Source organism: Ceratotherium simum, chromosome 9 (genome assembly GCF_057802395.1).
Source record: "Ceratotherium simum simum isolate JZ-2026a chromosome 9, ASM5780239v1, whole genome shotgun sequence".
NCBI classification, from domain to species: domain Eukaryota; kingdom Metazoa; phylum Chordata; class Mammalia; order Perissodactyla; family Rhinocerotidae; genus Ceratotherium; species Ceratotherium simum.
In genome coordinates this window covers 23509556-23524653 of record NC_141908.1, presented here as the reverse complement: position 1 = coordinate 23524653, position 15098 = coordinate 23509556, and the positions used below count along the sequence as shown (strand labels likewise).

The 15098-nt window shown below is 36.3% G+C and overlaps 1 protein-coding gene across 5 annotated transcripts in view; it reads left to right on the top strand.

The window, feature by feature from the left end:
* The window catches only part of LRP1B (LDL receptor related protein 1B), a 1862264-nt gene that overhangs the window by 1722641 nt on the left and 124525 nt on the right, over positions 1-15098 (top strand). For 4 of the 5 annotated variants that reach the window (XM_087435122.1, XM_087435120.1, XM_087435118.1 and 1 more), the window contains 3 exons: positions 1360-1482; positions 7211-7336; positions 8077-8214. In XM_087435122.1, the coding sequence (XP_087291248.1) occupies positions 1360-1482; positions 7211-7336; positions 8077-8214 (387 nt within the window). The remainder of the gene's footprint in view (positions 1-1359; positions 1483-7210; positions 7337-8076; positions 8215-15098) is intronic. The other variant, XM_087435121.1, reaches the window with a different exon arrangement.

The following is a 15098-nucleotide window of genomic DNA, read 5'->3' as shown; positions in this document are numbered from 1 at the left end:
TTCCTCCAGTTATGGCTTTATTCTTACTGTCTTCATTTCCAAGTTCTCCATACCATAGTTAGTGTTATCATTCTGAAATCCAAATCTGATCATTTCCTAAGTTAAATCTTTGCTCCTGGAAGTGAATTATTAGAGATTTGTGTGCAAGTCAAAACTCAGAAGAAGAACAGCTATTTAACCCTCACAAGCCTAGACTCATCATTCCCTCCAAAGTGCATCCACAAGATGAACAATGCTGCTTCTTAGATATTTTCCAGGCTTCCAAGGATGAGCACTATCATACCCCAGCCCCAAGGTTAATGAATATATCCATTTTTAAATATGTTTATACCGTCAATCATCAAATCTAGCCAATGTAGAAACCATATTTCTTATCCTATGTATGAGGTTTAAATAGGTAGTATAATTCTCTGAGAACAATCTTATCTTAATTCTAAATTTGCATCCAGTTGCTTTATGTTGTTTCCCCAAGTACTGCTTGCAAATATAACCTTATAAATCGCTTTAACCATACCTTTTTTGCAGCACATGAAGACATTGAATCCCAGAGAAATTAATAGATTTTTCCAAAGCAAAACAAAGCAAGTTCCTAACTTCCCAATCATTGCAGTTTCCACCATGTATTGATACATATCTAAACATATAACCAAAGTTTATTAGTATTTTGAATCCTTTGTTATGGTAGATGTACTTAATTTTAAGTTAGCGTAGTCCTGAATTTTTGATGCTTTCTACTTAATTGTGAAAAGAGGAAAAATGCAAACATTTAAAAAATACAAAAAAATAGGATACCCTATTGAACAATTTTTATAAGGATAACTGTAATATTTCACCACACAGCCAACTTCTTAATTCTGTTATAAAATTAATTGTTTCTATGTGACTGCAGAAGGTTTTTACCAGTTATTCTCAGTTTTTAGTAATTCAGTTTGTCAGTTATCAGACACAACTGAATTATCTAATATTTTTTAAAGTGTCTTTTCCCTCTAGAACAACACAATTTTTAATAGTGAAAATGAATACTATTTAAAATCTAAATTTCTTTACACTCAGTAACACAAAAATTATGTGAAATGGAAGATAATTTAGATTTGACAAAACTTGCTTCTACCATCTCATCAGTATTCTCTGAAGTAAATATGATATATATGAGGGTAATATCAGATTGTTTTGAAAAGTAAACCATGAATATCTTTTTAAAAAAAGGTTAGACATTACCTGTCCTCAGTATCATACAGGAAAAAAAATATATAAGGAAGCGAGAAACTAGATACTGTGTTAAGAATTAGAGCAATATGTGTCCTGCTGTCTGGTATTAATTATGCTGAAACTCTGTTTCTTTTTTCTTTTAAAATAAAGGAGGAAATATATGTAGAGCAGATGAGTTCCTTTGCAATAATTCCCTTTGCAAACTGCATTTCTGGGTTTGTGATGGAGAAGACGACTGTGGAGACAACTCTGATGAAGCCCCTGATATGTGTGGTATGGCATTTCATGTGGCTCTAGGGTGTACTCTCATCTCCTGATCTAATGCACTGGTGTGAATCAATAAAGTGGTGAGGTGAACCACAAATTCTACCATCCTGGGGTTAGGTAGATAAAGTGTAACCACAGATACAGCTTTTGTTCAGGTAATAAAGGAGATTACCCTGTTCAAAGTTTATGACTTTATAGAGAGCCCCCTAAATCTGAACTTGCACATGTCAACACTCTTCAAAAGATAGATTATGGTCTGTCTGGAAGGATTTACACTAGTTGACCTTTTGAAATGAGTAAAAGTTTCACATAAGGACTTTGGCTTCACACCAAATTGGTGCTTTATGTTAAAAAAAATTTTTGACAGATAAGTACATGGAAAAAAATGTGAATAATAAAATCAGGTAGTTCCACAAGTCACCGACTACTGAGACTGAGGTTGTACGGAGAAGATATCTCTCTCTCTCTCTCTCTGTAGATAGACATTTCCCCAGTGTTAGGCAGAGAACTGAAATTAGGAGTTATTTAACATTTAAATCTGAAAATCTTAACAAAAGTTATTGCTTCTTCAAATTCAAGTTACTCTTGACTGATATTTGTCAGAGTTGTGCTTATGCAAACAGCAACTGTAAATGTACAATTTTAGATCACCAAAATAAAGGATTTCTTTCATTTGGTAAATACATTTAGTCCCTCTCCTCATTCTTTGTATCTAATCTCAGCAAGAAAGGTAATTTCACCTCCAGTTTAAAGGAAGATACTACTACTTTGGACATAACTAAATAGCACATTAGGTGAATTAACAAAAACATAGCAAGAGTGTATGTACTTAAAGTCTATTCTTTTTGGTGCACCAAGTTAAACCATTATTTTTTGATAGATGGTGACATTAACTACAGACCTTACAGTTGAATAAAAAATCCAAAACAAAGAGGCAGCTTTATTTTTAAAAAGATTTAAAATTTGAAAAAGACAGTCTTTGTAGAGTGTTCTCTACAGGTATAACTGATAAGAACTATAACTAATTTTCAATTTCAGTTCTTACACATAATCTTACAAAGTGGACTCTGGAGAATCACCAGAGATTATATTTTTTCTGACTCATAATGTATGAAAAAATATGAGTTTATCTGCAAATATCAAGCCAGAAATTACTGTTTTTATAAACTATGTGGGTTTTTTTTTCTATTCTCTATTCCATCTCAGGACAAAACTAGTGAGTGGAATAGGACATGTTTGGTAACTAATTAACCTGGAGGCTTCTCCAGAGTCACAATCCCCTAGGACCACTTCCAGGCCCAGGAAGTGAAACTCAGTGACATACCACACAGCCACTGGAAAACTTGTAAAATACATCCAGATTGATTCTCAGAATGTTTCTGCATTCCCCTCAGTCATCAGTATCAATATTGAGTCAAGCTATTTTGTGCCAGAAGACTGTGCTAAGGAATTGATAAAAAAATGAACAGCACATGGTTCTCTTTGACAGGGAGATCTTATTCTGCTTGGACAAATAATAATTTCCATACATTTTATTTCAAGCAATGGTAGAATTAAGTTTAAAAGGTACAGACAAGGCAGAGGGGACTAAGATAAAATCTGCCTAAAGGGAAATTCAGAAAGCAACAATTTTGAAGAATCTAGACTAAAAGGCACTGTAGACATAGTGAACAGCGTGGGAAAAAGTATCATTCATTCAATCAACAAATATTTGTTAAGCTATAGACTGTGATTATTTTGGGTGATATAATGCCGAGAGAAGCAGACATGGACCCTGACTTCACAGAGCTGAGAATCTAGTGGAAGAGTGATAATAATGATCACAAAAATATATAGTTACAAACTATGATATGTGCACTGTAGAAAAATATGTCAGTTATAAATGTGTAGAACAGAGGGATTTTATTTAATCTTGGGTTATGAAAAACAACATTTGAGTTTGGGTCTGAGAGATATACAGCTGCCAAGTAGGTGAAAGGGTTGGAGGAGGTGGATGATACAATGTTGTAGGCAAAGGAAATAAGATGTAGAAAGGTCCTGAGGCAGAGCAAACCATAGCTTTCTGGAGGAACTGAAAGGTCCACGTGCCTGGAGAGTGTAGAGCAAGTTAGATATTGGTTTAGGATGAAACTGAAGAGACAGGAGAGATACCTGGAACCTTGTGAGTCTTGGTAGGGTGTTTTAGATTTAGCCTGAAAGCAATTAAAAATACTAAAGAGTTTTAAGCAGAGGAGGCACATGGTCATATTTATATTTTACAAATATTGGATAGAGGGGGCAAGGCTAGTTAAGACAATTGCAGTGTTCTAGGCAAGTTATGCTGGTAGCTTGGATTAAGATAATTACAGCACATGATGGCAAAGTATATACAAAGTTCAAGGTGAATTTAAAAGGTGCAATAAATTGGATTAAATAATGGACTGGATATAGGGAGCGAAGGAGAGGAAGTTGCCAAGTATAATTTATAGGGTGTTTTTGCTTGCACATTTGAATAGAAGAGGAACAAAGGGAGAGGAACAATTTCACAGGTAAAGATTAGGAGCCTAGTTTGAGGTGCATTTGAGGAGACATTCAAGTAGAGATTTCGAGTAGGTGTTAGACATTTGGTTCTAGAGCTTAAAGAGTTGGTCTAGAGTTGTAAATTTGAGAGTTAGTGTAAAATATGGTAATAAATATTATGGAATTTGTAAGATGTAGGCTGGGTGAGAGTAAAGCATAAGACAAGAAGGGGATTAGAATAGAATATTGAGGGACACTAAACATCTAAATAAATATAAGCAGCCAGAAGAGACTCAAATAAGAGACCACAAAAGAATTAGCAAAAAAAAAAAAAAAAAAAAAAAAAAAGTATGGCAAATAAGTACCAAGGTAATAAAATGTTTCTAGAAAGATGGAATGGTTCCTGAAGACTCAGGGGAAAATGAGTTTCAGAGCAGGTGAAAAAATTAGTATTAGATAAGGGTAGTGACCCCTTCTCTCTTATTGAAAAATACTGAAATAAGTTGATAGACTATATGTAGACACAAGTGGATGTGCAATTATTTAATAAAATGTTAACAAATTTCCCATCTTTTTACTTTTTTATGTGTGCAGTAGGAAACATGTTCCTATATAGAATGTGGAAGGTTGGTGTTGTAGGGAGGTTTGAAAGAAAGGCAGATTTGAATCATTATTGCAAAAGGTAAGACAGTGACATGGCTAGATATTAATACAAATATGTAGGATTTCCAAGTAGTGTTCAGGGCCGATCTGGCATTGATAAAAATTCATATTTGTGGTAACAGTTAGCCTTGTGGTATGATCATCTGCAACATTCCTGAGCTTCCCAGATGCAGACCTTGGAATAGCAGGTGGTTTCATTCATCTAAGTTTGGAGTTTTGTTAGATAAGTAAGATGAAAAGGAAAAAAGGGGCCAGAGAATCCAAATTATCTGGACAAAAGTAAATTTCTAAAAAAGTGCTTAGAACAGTGTCCAACATGTATTAGGTTATCAGTAAATATTTATCGAATTAGTAAATTAAAAGATGGAATGTGGAATCTAATGTTAACGGAGAGGGAATTAAAGGCAAAAAGGCATTGTTAAATAGGAAAAAGGTAGATGTATCAACGGGCTAAACTTTTAGCTAAGGCTGAAGAAATGTCTTCTTGAGATTGGTTGAATTAAAAAATTGGAAAGTTGCAGATTGTGGTCAGAATTTAGAGCATTCAAATTAATGGCTTTGTAAATGAAGCAATTGGAGGAAATAGCAAATCCAGATGCACCCATGTGTATCAGTTAGTGTTCTTATCTGTAAGCAACAGGAACTGTCATTGGATGAATGAAGAAGAGAACTTTGTTGAAATTCAGCAGTGTTCACAATCTTCTAGGAGAATGGGTCGCCTAGATGGATTAGAGTAAAAGGGCATTGGGTATGAGAAACTCAAGGAGCTAAGAGGTGCAGTTATTGGTTGATTTGCTCACGTGGCTGTCGAAGCCATCTAGGATGCTAGAATGAATCTGGCTGGAGAGAAATAGCTATGAGGGAAGGTGCTACAGCCTTCAGTGAATTGGGGAGGGGCTGATAATTACAAAGTTGATGAGAAAATAGCAGTAAGAAAGAGGTATAATCAAATGCCTGGCCCTTAAAATAACACTTTTTGTTTTTGGTTTATTTAAAAAAAAATAGCATGTGAAGATTTGGTAACAAAGGTCTGGAAGCTGTAGTAGGAAACTAGGATGTCTTCAAACATGAGAAAACGTGAGGTTTGAGCAATTTAAGAGACATTCCTAACAGATCTAAAGAGGAGGAACTATGGTTGAAGTGAGAACCAGGTTTCAATTAAAACAAGGAGGTCAGGCAAGAAGGAGTGTGGCATATTTGAGGAGGTAGTAAATTGGTATTGCTAGAATATTAAGAATGACAAGGGATGAGTCTATAGGAGTGGCATGGACAGGGTAATGATGTCTACTATGCCATGTAAGGTATCTCGAATTTTACTCTGAAAGTGATGGATAACTGCAGAAGAGATGATCAAATTAATGTGTTAGGTGGATTGTTCTTGTGGCTTTGGGGGATCGCAGGTTGGGCACTGAAATTGAGACATTTAGGATTCTATAGCATTCATCTCTGTAAGAGGTAATCAAGAGCTGAGCTATTGTGATTGTAACTGGTGTGCATGAAGAGAAGAGGGCAAGCTTGGAGATGATATCAATTGGATTTGTTGACTAATAACAGTTGAAGGTGAATGATAGAAATGCATTTAGAGTAATTCCAGACTTGTGGCTATGATGTGCCACTCTTTGAACTATGGAAATAAGATAAAGCTTATGTCTGGGGAGAAGGGTGTCATGGGAAGATGATAAAGAGTTGAGCTTTGAACTTGTTGAGTTTGAAGTCCTATAATTAATTGTGAGATGATAGAATTAACAAATTGAAAGTCTTCAGGGTATAGTGTCAAGTAAATCCATGAGAATGAATGAGAATAGCTAAGCAGAGAATTCAGGAGTGAGAACATCAGGGGACCAATGACAGAGCCTTGGAGTATGCCACATGTGAAGATGAAGAATCTTTAGAGATGTTTCCTAATTTAGGGGTACAAGTCTTCAGATTACATAATGATGGAAAGGACAAGTGTACAATTCCCAGGCTTTCATTTTCATCTCTTTAAGTCTCACACACGTATACACACACACACAAACATTAAAAATGAATAACTAAGATCACCTTATGTGCCTCAAATATATATCTACACATTTGTTTACAGAGACAGAGAGTAAGAAACACAGCTATAGTATTTTGGGGATATTTTTTTAACTGGATGAACTATTTCCAATTTTGGGCCTGTACCATGTGCTTGCTCCAGCTCTATTCCGTGTGAAATTGCTCTTTCAAGTAGCTAAGTGTCCCGCCATGTTGTAGAAACCGTAGGCGTAAATTAATTTGGTACACTGAGTGAACTTAGCTAAAATACGGCATCTGGAAATAAGACCACGAAGTTTGGCTCTTTTTCTTACTTCATTCAACATTTCAGCTATGCACTCTTTTCTGTAGTTAACATAAATCACTAGGATCGTAGCTTCTATTATCACACATTTTTCTAGTATCTACATGTAGGCAATTTCCACAACAAAAGATATTCAGAAAACCGAGATTGTGGATTTGAAAAGAAAGAAAGAAAAAGGAAGAGGAAAGAAGGATGGTTCTTCATGTCAGTGTACCCAAAGGAGCTGCTTTGGTTTTTCTTTCTTTTCAGTCAAATTTCTTTGCCCACCCACAAGACCTCACAGATGCAGAAATAACAGAATATGCCTGCAGCCTGAGCAAATGTGCAATGGGATTGATGACTGTGGGGACAACTCAGATGAAGATCACTGTGGTGGTAAATCCATTTAATGGGAAATCGTTGATTCAGTGACAGCTACAAGATAATATAATGATTTTAGAGCTCAAAAAATAAAAACAAGTTATTTTCCATGTGGCGTGTCTGAAGGCATTTTTTTCAGGCACTTGATCTTCTGACAGGGTATGAAAATAATCTGCTAACATTTCATTTGCATAGTAGAGCTGTGCAGCCTTATCCAGAGTCTCTACTAGTCTGTAAATCTCTGTTGATCATAGGCACTTTATGCCAGAAAACACTGCATGAGAGAAACAACATAGTGGTTTAAAAAAGTTCTCTGTTAAACAGCTCCTTGAGGGGAGAGGGCTTATACACATTGTATGTATGGGTACACAATCCCTTTTTCACAAGTCTGAAATTAATAAAATTCTTAAAACTGAAGGATTTACTAAGGTATGCAGCAAAATCATTTGGTGACAAACCCTGACTTGAACTGGTCTGAGACAGTTTATATTACTTTTTTAAAAAATCCCACTTAGAGTGAATATTCAAGCATTTTCCTGTGGAAATATGGTGGTGTTTATTATAGAGTAAATACATTGTTATTTTTCTAAAAAATCCCAAATTTAAGCATTTTTTCTTTTGGCCCCAAGAGCTTCAAATAAAGGATTGTGGACTCCTGTTTTTCATAGTGTTTAGTAAAATCTTGAACCTGTTATGTGTTCAATAAATTTGTTTTGATTCTGTGAAGCACTAATTACTTTTTAATGACTCTATAGGTAAGCTTCCATATAAAGCAAAACCTTGTAAAAAAGATGAGTTTGCTTGCAGTAATAAAAAATGTATCCCCATGGACCTCCAGTGTGATCAGCTTGATGACTGTGGAGATGGTTCAGATGAACAAGGCTGCAGAATAAGTGAGTTTGTTTTCTGTTAAACAAAGTGCAGCGACGCACAAGACCAATTTCTGCTTTGATGTGACTAAAATTTTCCTTACTGCTGTGAGAAAAGATTGCTTTTGAAAACGTGCTTAAGTAATACCTTTTTTATAAGCCTTTGCCAAAGCAACTTCAAAATGTCACTGAAATTAATATCGGAAAATATGAAGTAGGCAAGGTTGATTTTGCAATGAGTACTCTTCAGCTACCCACGTTAGCCGAAGCTGAGAACTCAATATTCAGATACAAACATTGATGTCAGTAAAGAAATCTTTATTTCTTGTGGCCGGCCCGGTGGCACAAACGGTTAAGTGCACGCGCTCTGCTGTGGCGGCCTAGGGTTCGCCGGGCCGGATCTCGGGATCTCGGGTGCGCACTCACGCACCACTTGGCAAGCCGTGCTGTGGCAGTGTCCCATGTAAAGTGGAGGAAGAAAAGTGGAGGAAGACGGGCATGGATGTTAGCCTAGGGCCAGTCTTCCTTAGCAAAAAAAAAAAGAGGAGGATTGGCAGATGTTAGCACAGGGCTGATCTTCCTCACACACACACAAAAATCTTTATCTCTTAATATGTTATTTTATAAAATATAAATTTAATATTTTCTGAATTTTACAAACAGTGATATTTGGTTGAATGATGGTAAAGGTCTTAATTTATTCAATGTTTTAAAATTGTAATCTACTGCCGAGTTATTCTTAAAGAAGACATGGTTATTTTATTCAGGTAGAATGCTATGATACTTGAGTTATTAGATCTTGATTGTTAATAATTTTGTGTTTAATGTTTGATATCTGATTTTCCATATTCAGAAAAATAATTAAACTTATGACCTTAAATTCAGATTACTTATAAAGGTCACAAAATGCTTCCTACTTTTGGGTCTTTTATTTTTTGTCATTTATGCATCTACTTTGTTCCTCACTGGGTGATGAAGCAATACCCAACAAGATATGGCCACATATATCTTAACCATGGTACAGTTCCACTGGTGTATTTTAATTAATTACAAAATATTCAAGAGTCAGTGGGGATTAACAGTGGTTACAATTCTGGTAATTAAAGTTCTCATATTTCTTTTTTTTTTTTTTTTTTTTTTTTTTTACATGTGCATATCCAATTTTTATTGAAATGCAATCATGATATATGTACAGTTCTGCAAGTTGCTTTTCATTTTTTTTTTTTTTTTTTCTGTTTTAATTTTTTGTTTATTGCAGTAACATTGGTTTATAACATTGGATAAATTTCAGGTGTACATCATTGTACTTCTATTTCTGCATAGATTACATCATGTTCACCACCAAAATACTAATTACAACCCATCACCACACACATGTACCCAATTATCCCTTTCACCCTCCTCCCTCCCCCCTTCCCCTCTGGTAACCACCAATCCAATCTCTGTCCCTATGTGTTTGTTTATTGTTGTTATTATCTACTACTTAATGAAGGAAATCATACGGTATTTGACCTTCTCCCTCTGACTTATTTCACTTTGCATCATGCCCTGAATGTCCATCCATGTTGTCACAAATGGCTGGATTTCATCGTTTCTTATGGCTGAGTAGTATTCCATTGTGTATATATACCACAGCTTCTTTATCCATTCGTCCCTTGATGGGCACTTAGGTTGCTTCCAAGTCTTGGCTATTGTGAATAAGGCTGCAATGAACACAGGGGTGCATGTACCTTTGCAAATTGGTGTTTTCAAGTTCTTTGGATAAATACCCAACAGTGGAATAGCTGGATCATATGGTAGTTCTATCGTTGATTTTTGAGGAATCTCCATACTGTTTTCCATAGTGGCTGCACCAGTTTGCACTCCCACCAGCAGTGTATGAGAGTTCCCTTCTCTCCACAACCTCTCCAACACATGTTGTTTCCTGTCTTGTTAATTATAGCCATTCTGACAGGCGTGAGGTGATATCTCATTGTAGTTTTGATTTGCATTTCCCTGATAGTTAGTGATTTTGAACATCTTTTCATGTGTCTGTTGGCCATCTGTATATCTTCTTTGGAGAAATGTCTGTTCAGGTCTTTTGCCCATTTTTAATTGGGTTGGTAGTTTTTGTTGTTGAGATGCATGAGTTCTTTATATATTTTGGAGATTAAGCCCTTATCAGATGTATGGTTTGCAAATATCTTCTCCCAATTGTTAGGTTGTCTTTTCGTTTTGTTGATGGTTTCCTTTGCTGTGCAGAAGCTTTTAGTTTGATGTAGTCCCATTTGTTTATTTTTTCTATTGTTTCTCTTGCCCGGTCAGATGTGGTGTTTGAAAAGATGTTGCTAAGACTGATGTCGAAGAGCGTACTGCCTATGTTTTCTTCTAGAACTTTCACAGTTTCAGGTCTTACATTCAAGTCTTTAATCCATTTGGAGTTAATTTTTGTGTATGGTGTAAGGTAAGGGTCTACTTTCATTTTTGCATATGGCTATCCAGTTTTCCCAACACCATTTGTTGAAGAGACTTTCTTTTCCCCATTGTATGTTCTTGGCTCCTTTGTCAAAGATTAGCTGTCCATAGATGTGTGGGTTTATTTCTGGGCTTTCGATTCTATTCCATTGATCTGTGTGTCTGTTTTTGTGCCAGTACCATGCTGTTTTGGTTACTATAGCTTTGTAGTATATTTTGAAATCAGGGAGTGTGATACCTCCAGCTTTGTTCTTTTTCTCAGGATTCCTTTAGCTATTCGGGGTCTTTTGTTGTTCCATATAAATTTTAGGATTCTTTGTTCTATTTCTGTGAAAAATGTTGTTGGAACTTTGATAGGGATTGCATTGAATCTATAGATGGCTTTAGGAAGTATGGACATCTTAACTATGTTAATTCTTCCAATCCAAGAGCACGGAATATCTTTCCATTTCTTTGTGTCTTCTTCAATTTCTTTCAGAAATGTTTTATAGTTTTCGGTGTACAGATCTTTCACCTCTTTGGTTAAGTTTATTCCTAGGTATTTATTCTTTTTGTTGCAATTGTAAATGGGATGGTATTCTTAATTTCTCTTTCTGCTACTTCGTTGTTAGTGTACAGAAATGCAACTGATTTTTGTATGTTGATTTTGTATCCTGCAACTTTCCCATATTCGTTTATTACTTCTAAAAGTTTTCTGGTGGATTCTTTAGGGTTTTCTATATATAAAATCATGTCATCTGCAAATAGTGACAGTTTCACTTCTTCCTTTCCAATTTGGATCCCTTTTATTTCTTTCTCTTGCCTGATTGCTCTGGCTAGGACTTCCAGTACTATGTTAAATAGGAGTGGTGACAGTGGGCATCCTTGTCTGGTTCCTGTTCTTAGAGGGATAGCTTTCAGTTTTTCACCATTGAGGATGATATTAGCTGTGGGTTTCTCATATATGGTCTTTATTATGTTGAGGTACTTTCCTTCTATACCCATTTTATTCAGAGTTTTAATCATAAATGGATGCTGGATCTTGTCAAATGCTTTCTCTGCATCTATTGAGATGATCATGTGATTTTGTTCTTCATTTTATTAATGTGGTGTATTACGTTGATTGATTTGCGAATGTTAAACCATCCCTGCATACCTGGAATAAATCCCACTTGATCATGGTGTATAATCTTTTGACATATTGTTGTATGCGATTTGCTAGTATTTTGTTGAGGATTTTCGCATCGATGTTCATCAGTGATATTGGCCTGTAATTTTCTTTTTTTGTGTTGTCCTTGTCTGGTTTTGGTATCAGGGTAATATCAGCTTCGTAGAATGAGTTAGGGAGCTTCCCCCCCTCCTCAATTTTTTGGAAGAGTTTGAGAAGGATAGGTATTAAGTCTTCTTTGAATGTTTGGTAGAATTCACCAGGGAAGCCGTCTGGTCCTGGACTTTTATTTTTGGGGAGGTTTTTGATTACTGTTTCGATCTCCTTACTGGTGATTGGTCTATTCAAATTCTCTACTTCTTCTTGATCCAGTTTTGGAAGGTTGTATGATTCTAAGAATTTATCCATTTCTTCCAGATTGTCGAATTGGTTGGCATATAGTTTTTCATAGTATTCTCTTATAATCTTTTGTATTTCTGAGGTGTCTGTTGTAACCTCTCCTCTTTCATTTCTGATTTTACTTATTTGTGCCTTCTCTCTTTTTTCTTGGTGAGTCTAGCTAAAGGTTTGTCTATTTTGTTGATCTTTTCAAAGAACCAGCTCTTGGTTTTATTAATTTTTCTATTGTTTTTTTGGTCTCTATTTCATTTATTTCTGCTCTGATTTTTATTATTTCCCTTCTTCTACTGATTTTGGGCTTTGTTTGTTCTTCTTTTTCCAGTTCCTTTAGGTGCATTGTTAGATTGTTTATTTGAGATTTTTCTTGTTTGTTGAGATAGGCCTGTATTGCTATAAACTTCCCTCTTAGAACCGCTTTTGCTGTATCCCATAAATTCTGGCATGTCGTATTTTCATTTTCATTTGTCTCCAGGTATTTTTTGATTTCTTCTTTGATTTCTTCATTAACCCAGTCATTGTTCAGTAGCATTTTGTTTAATCTCCATGTATTTGTGGCTTTTCTGATTTTCTTCCTATAGTTGATTTCTAGTTTCATACCTTTGTGGTCAGAAAAGATGCTTGGTATTATTTCAATCTTCTTAAATTTATGGAGACTTGTTTTGTGGCCTAATATGTGATCAATCCTGGAGAACGTTCCATGTGCATTTGAAAAGAACGTGTATTCTTCGGTTTTTGGATGGAATGCTCTGTATATATCTACTAGGTCCATCTGTTGTAGTGTGTCGTTTAAGGCCAATGTTTCCTTATTGATCTTCTGTTTGGATGATCTATCCGTTGGTGTAAGTGGAGTGTTAAAGTCCCCTACTATTATTGTGTTACTGTCTATTTCTGTTTTTATGTCTGTTAATAATTGCTTTATATATTTAGGTGCACCTACATTGGGTGCGTAGATATTTACAAGTGTTATATCCTCTTGTTGGATTGTTCCCTTGATCATTATGTAATGCCCTTCTTTGTCTCGTTTTACAGTTTTTGTTTTAAAGTCTATTTTGTCTGATATGAGTACTGCTACCCCGGCTTTCTTTTCATTGCCATTTGCGTGGAGTATCTTTTTCCATCCCTTCACTTTCAGTTTGTGAGTGTCTTTAGGTCTGAAGTGTGTCTCTTGTATGCAGCATATATATGGGTCTTGTTTTTATCCAGTCAGCCACCCTATGCCTTTTAATTGGAGCATTTAGTCCATTGACGTTTAAAGTAGCTATTGATAAGTATGTACTTACTGCCATTTTTTAACTTTTTTTTTTTCCTCAGTGTTTTAGTAGTCCTTCTCTGTTCCTTACTTCTTCTATACAGAATTGATGGTCACTTTAGTTTGACCTCTGTCTGAAAGCTGTACTCTTTAACTACCCTCCTCCCTCCTTTTATGTTTTTGATATCATATCCAACCTCTTTTGTGCATTTGTATCCATTACGTTCTAATCGTGGAAATAGATAATTTTTCCTATTTGTGGTCTTCTCTTTCCCCTTAAATCAGTCCCTTTAACATTTCTTGTAACACTGGTTTCTTGGTGACAAACTCCTTTAATTTTTGCTTGTCTGGGAAAATTTTGATCTCTTCTTCCATTTTGAACGATAACCTTGCTGGGTAGAGTATTCTTGGCTGTAAGTTTTTTCCTTTTAGCACTTTAAATATATCATGCCATTCTCTTCTAGCCTGTAAGGTTTCTGCTGAGAAGTCAGCTGATAGCCTTATGGGGTTTCCTTTGTATGTAACTTGACATTCTCTTGAGGCTTTTAGGATTCTCTCTTTATCTTTAATTCTGGACATTTTGATTATGATGTGTCTTGGTGTGGGCCTCTTTGGGTTTATCTTGTTTGGGGCTCTCTGTGCCTCCTGTACCTGGATGTCTGTTTCCTTCCTTAGGTTAGGGAAGTTTTCATCTATTATTTCTTGAAATAGATTCTCTGCCCCCTTGTCTCGCTCTTCTCCTTCCGGGACACCTATAACACGGATGTTAGTGCGCTTGATGTTGTCCCAGAGGTCCCTTAGACTGTCCTCACTCTTTTTAATTCTTTTCTCTTTTACCTGTTCACCTTGGGTAATTTCTTCTAGTCTTTCTTCCAGCTCACAGATCCGTTCTTCTGTATCCTCTACTCTGCTTTTTGAGTCCCTCTAATGAGTTTTTCATTTCCAGTATTGTATTCTTCATTTCTGATTGGTTCTTTTTATATCTTCCATTTCTTTGTTGACATTCTCACTGAGTCCATCTATTCTTCTCCCCAGATCAGTGAGCATCCTTAACACTCTTAGTTTGAACTCTCTGTCGGGTAGGTTGCTCATTTCTGTTTCACTAAGTTCCTTTTCTGGGGTTTTGTCCTGTTCCCTTACTTGGAATGTATTCTTTTGCCTCTTCATTTTGCCTCTTTCCCTGTGCTTGTGTCTACATATTAGGTAGGTCAGCTACGTCTCCTGCTCTTGGATAGGTGACCTTATGTAAGTGATGGCTTAGGAGGCTTCCAGTGTGCTTCCCTCAGTTCTCAATGTTCCAGGGGTGACCCCTATGTGGGCTATGTGTATCCTTCTGCTGTGGCCTGTTTGCTCTCCCTGTAGGCGCCCAGGGATGCTGAGTTATGCTCCTGGCCAGCTGTTGTAATGCTCAGCTGCTTGTAGTTGTTGTGGGCCCTTCAGTCTCTTTATCAGCTGTGGGGAGCCCCAGCACAGTTGGCTGCAAGTTCTAATACCACATTTGTGTTGCAGTATTTCTTTTAAGTGAGTAGGCCCCCACCGTGGCAGGTTGTTAGGCTCAGGGCCTTACAATTGCTGTAAGCCTCTAGCCTATTAGGTCTCTTGTCAGCTCTCTGAGGATTGCAGCTGGGTGGGACTGGCCTCAGGCACAGGAGCACCCAA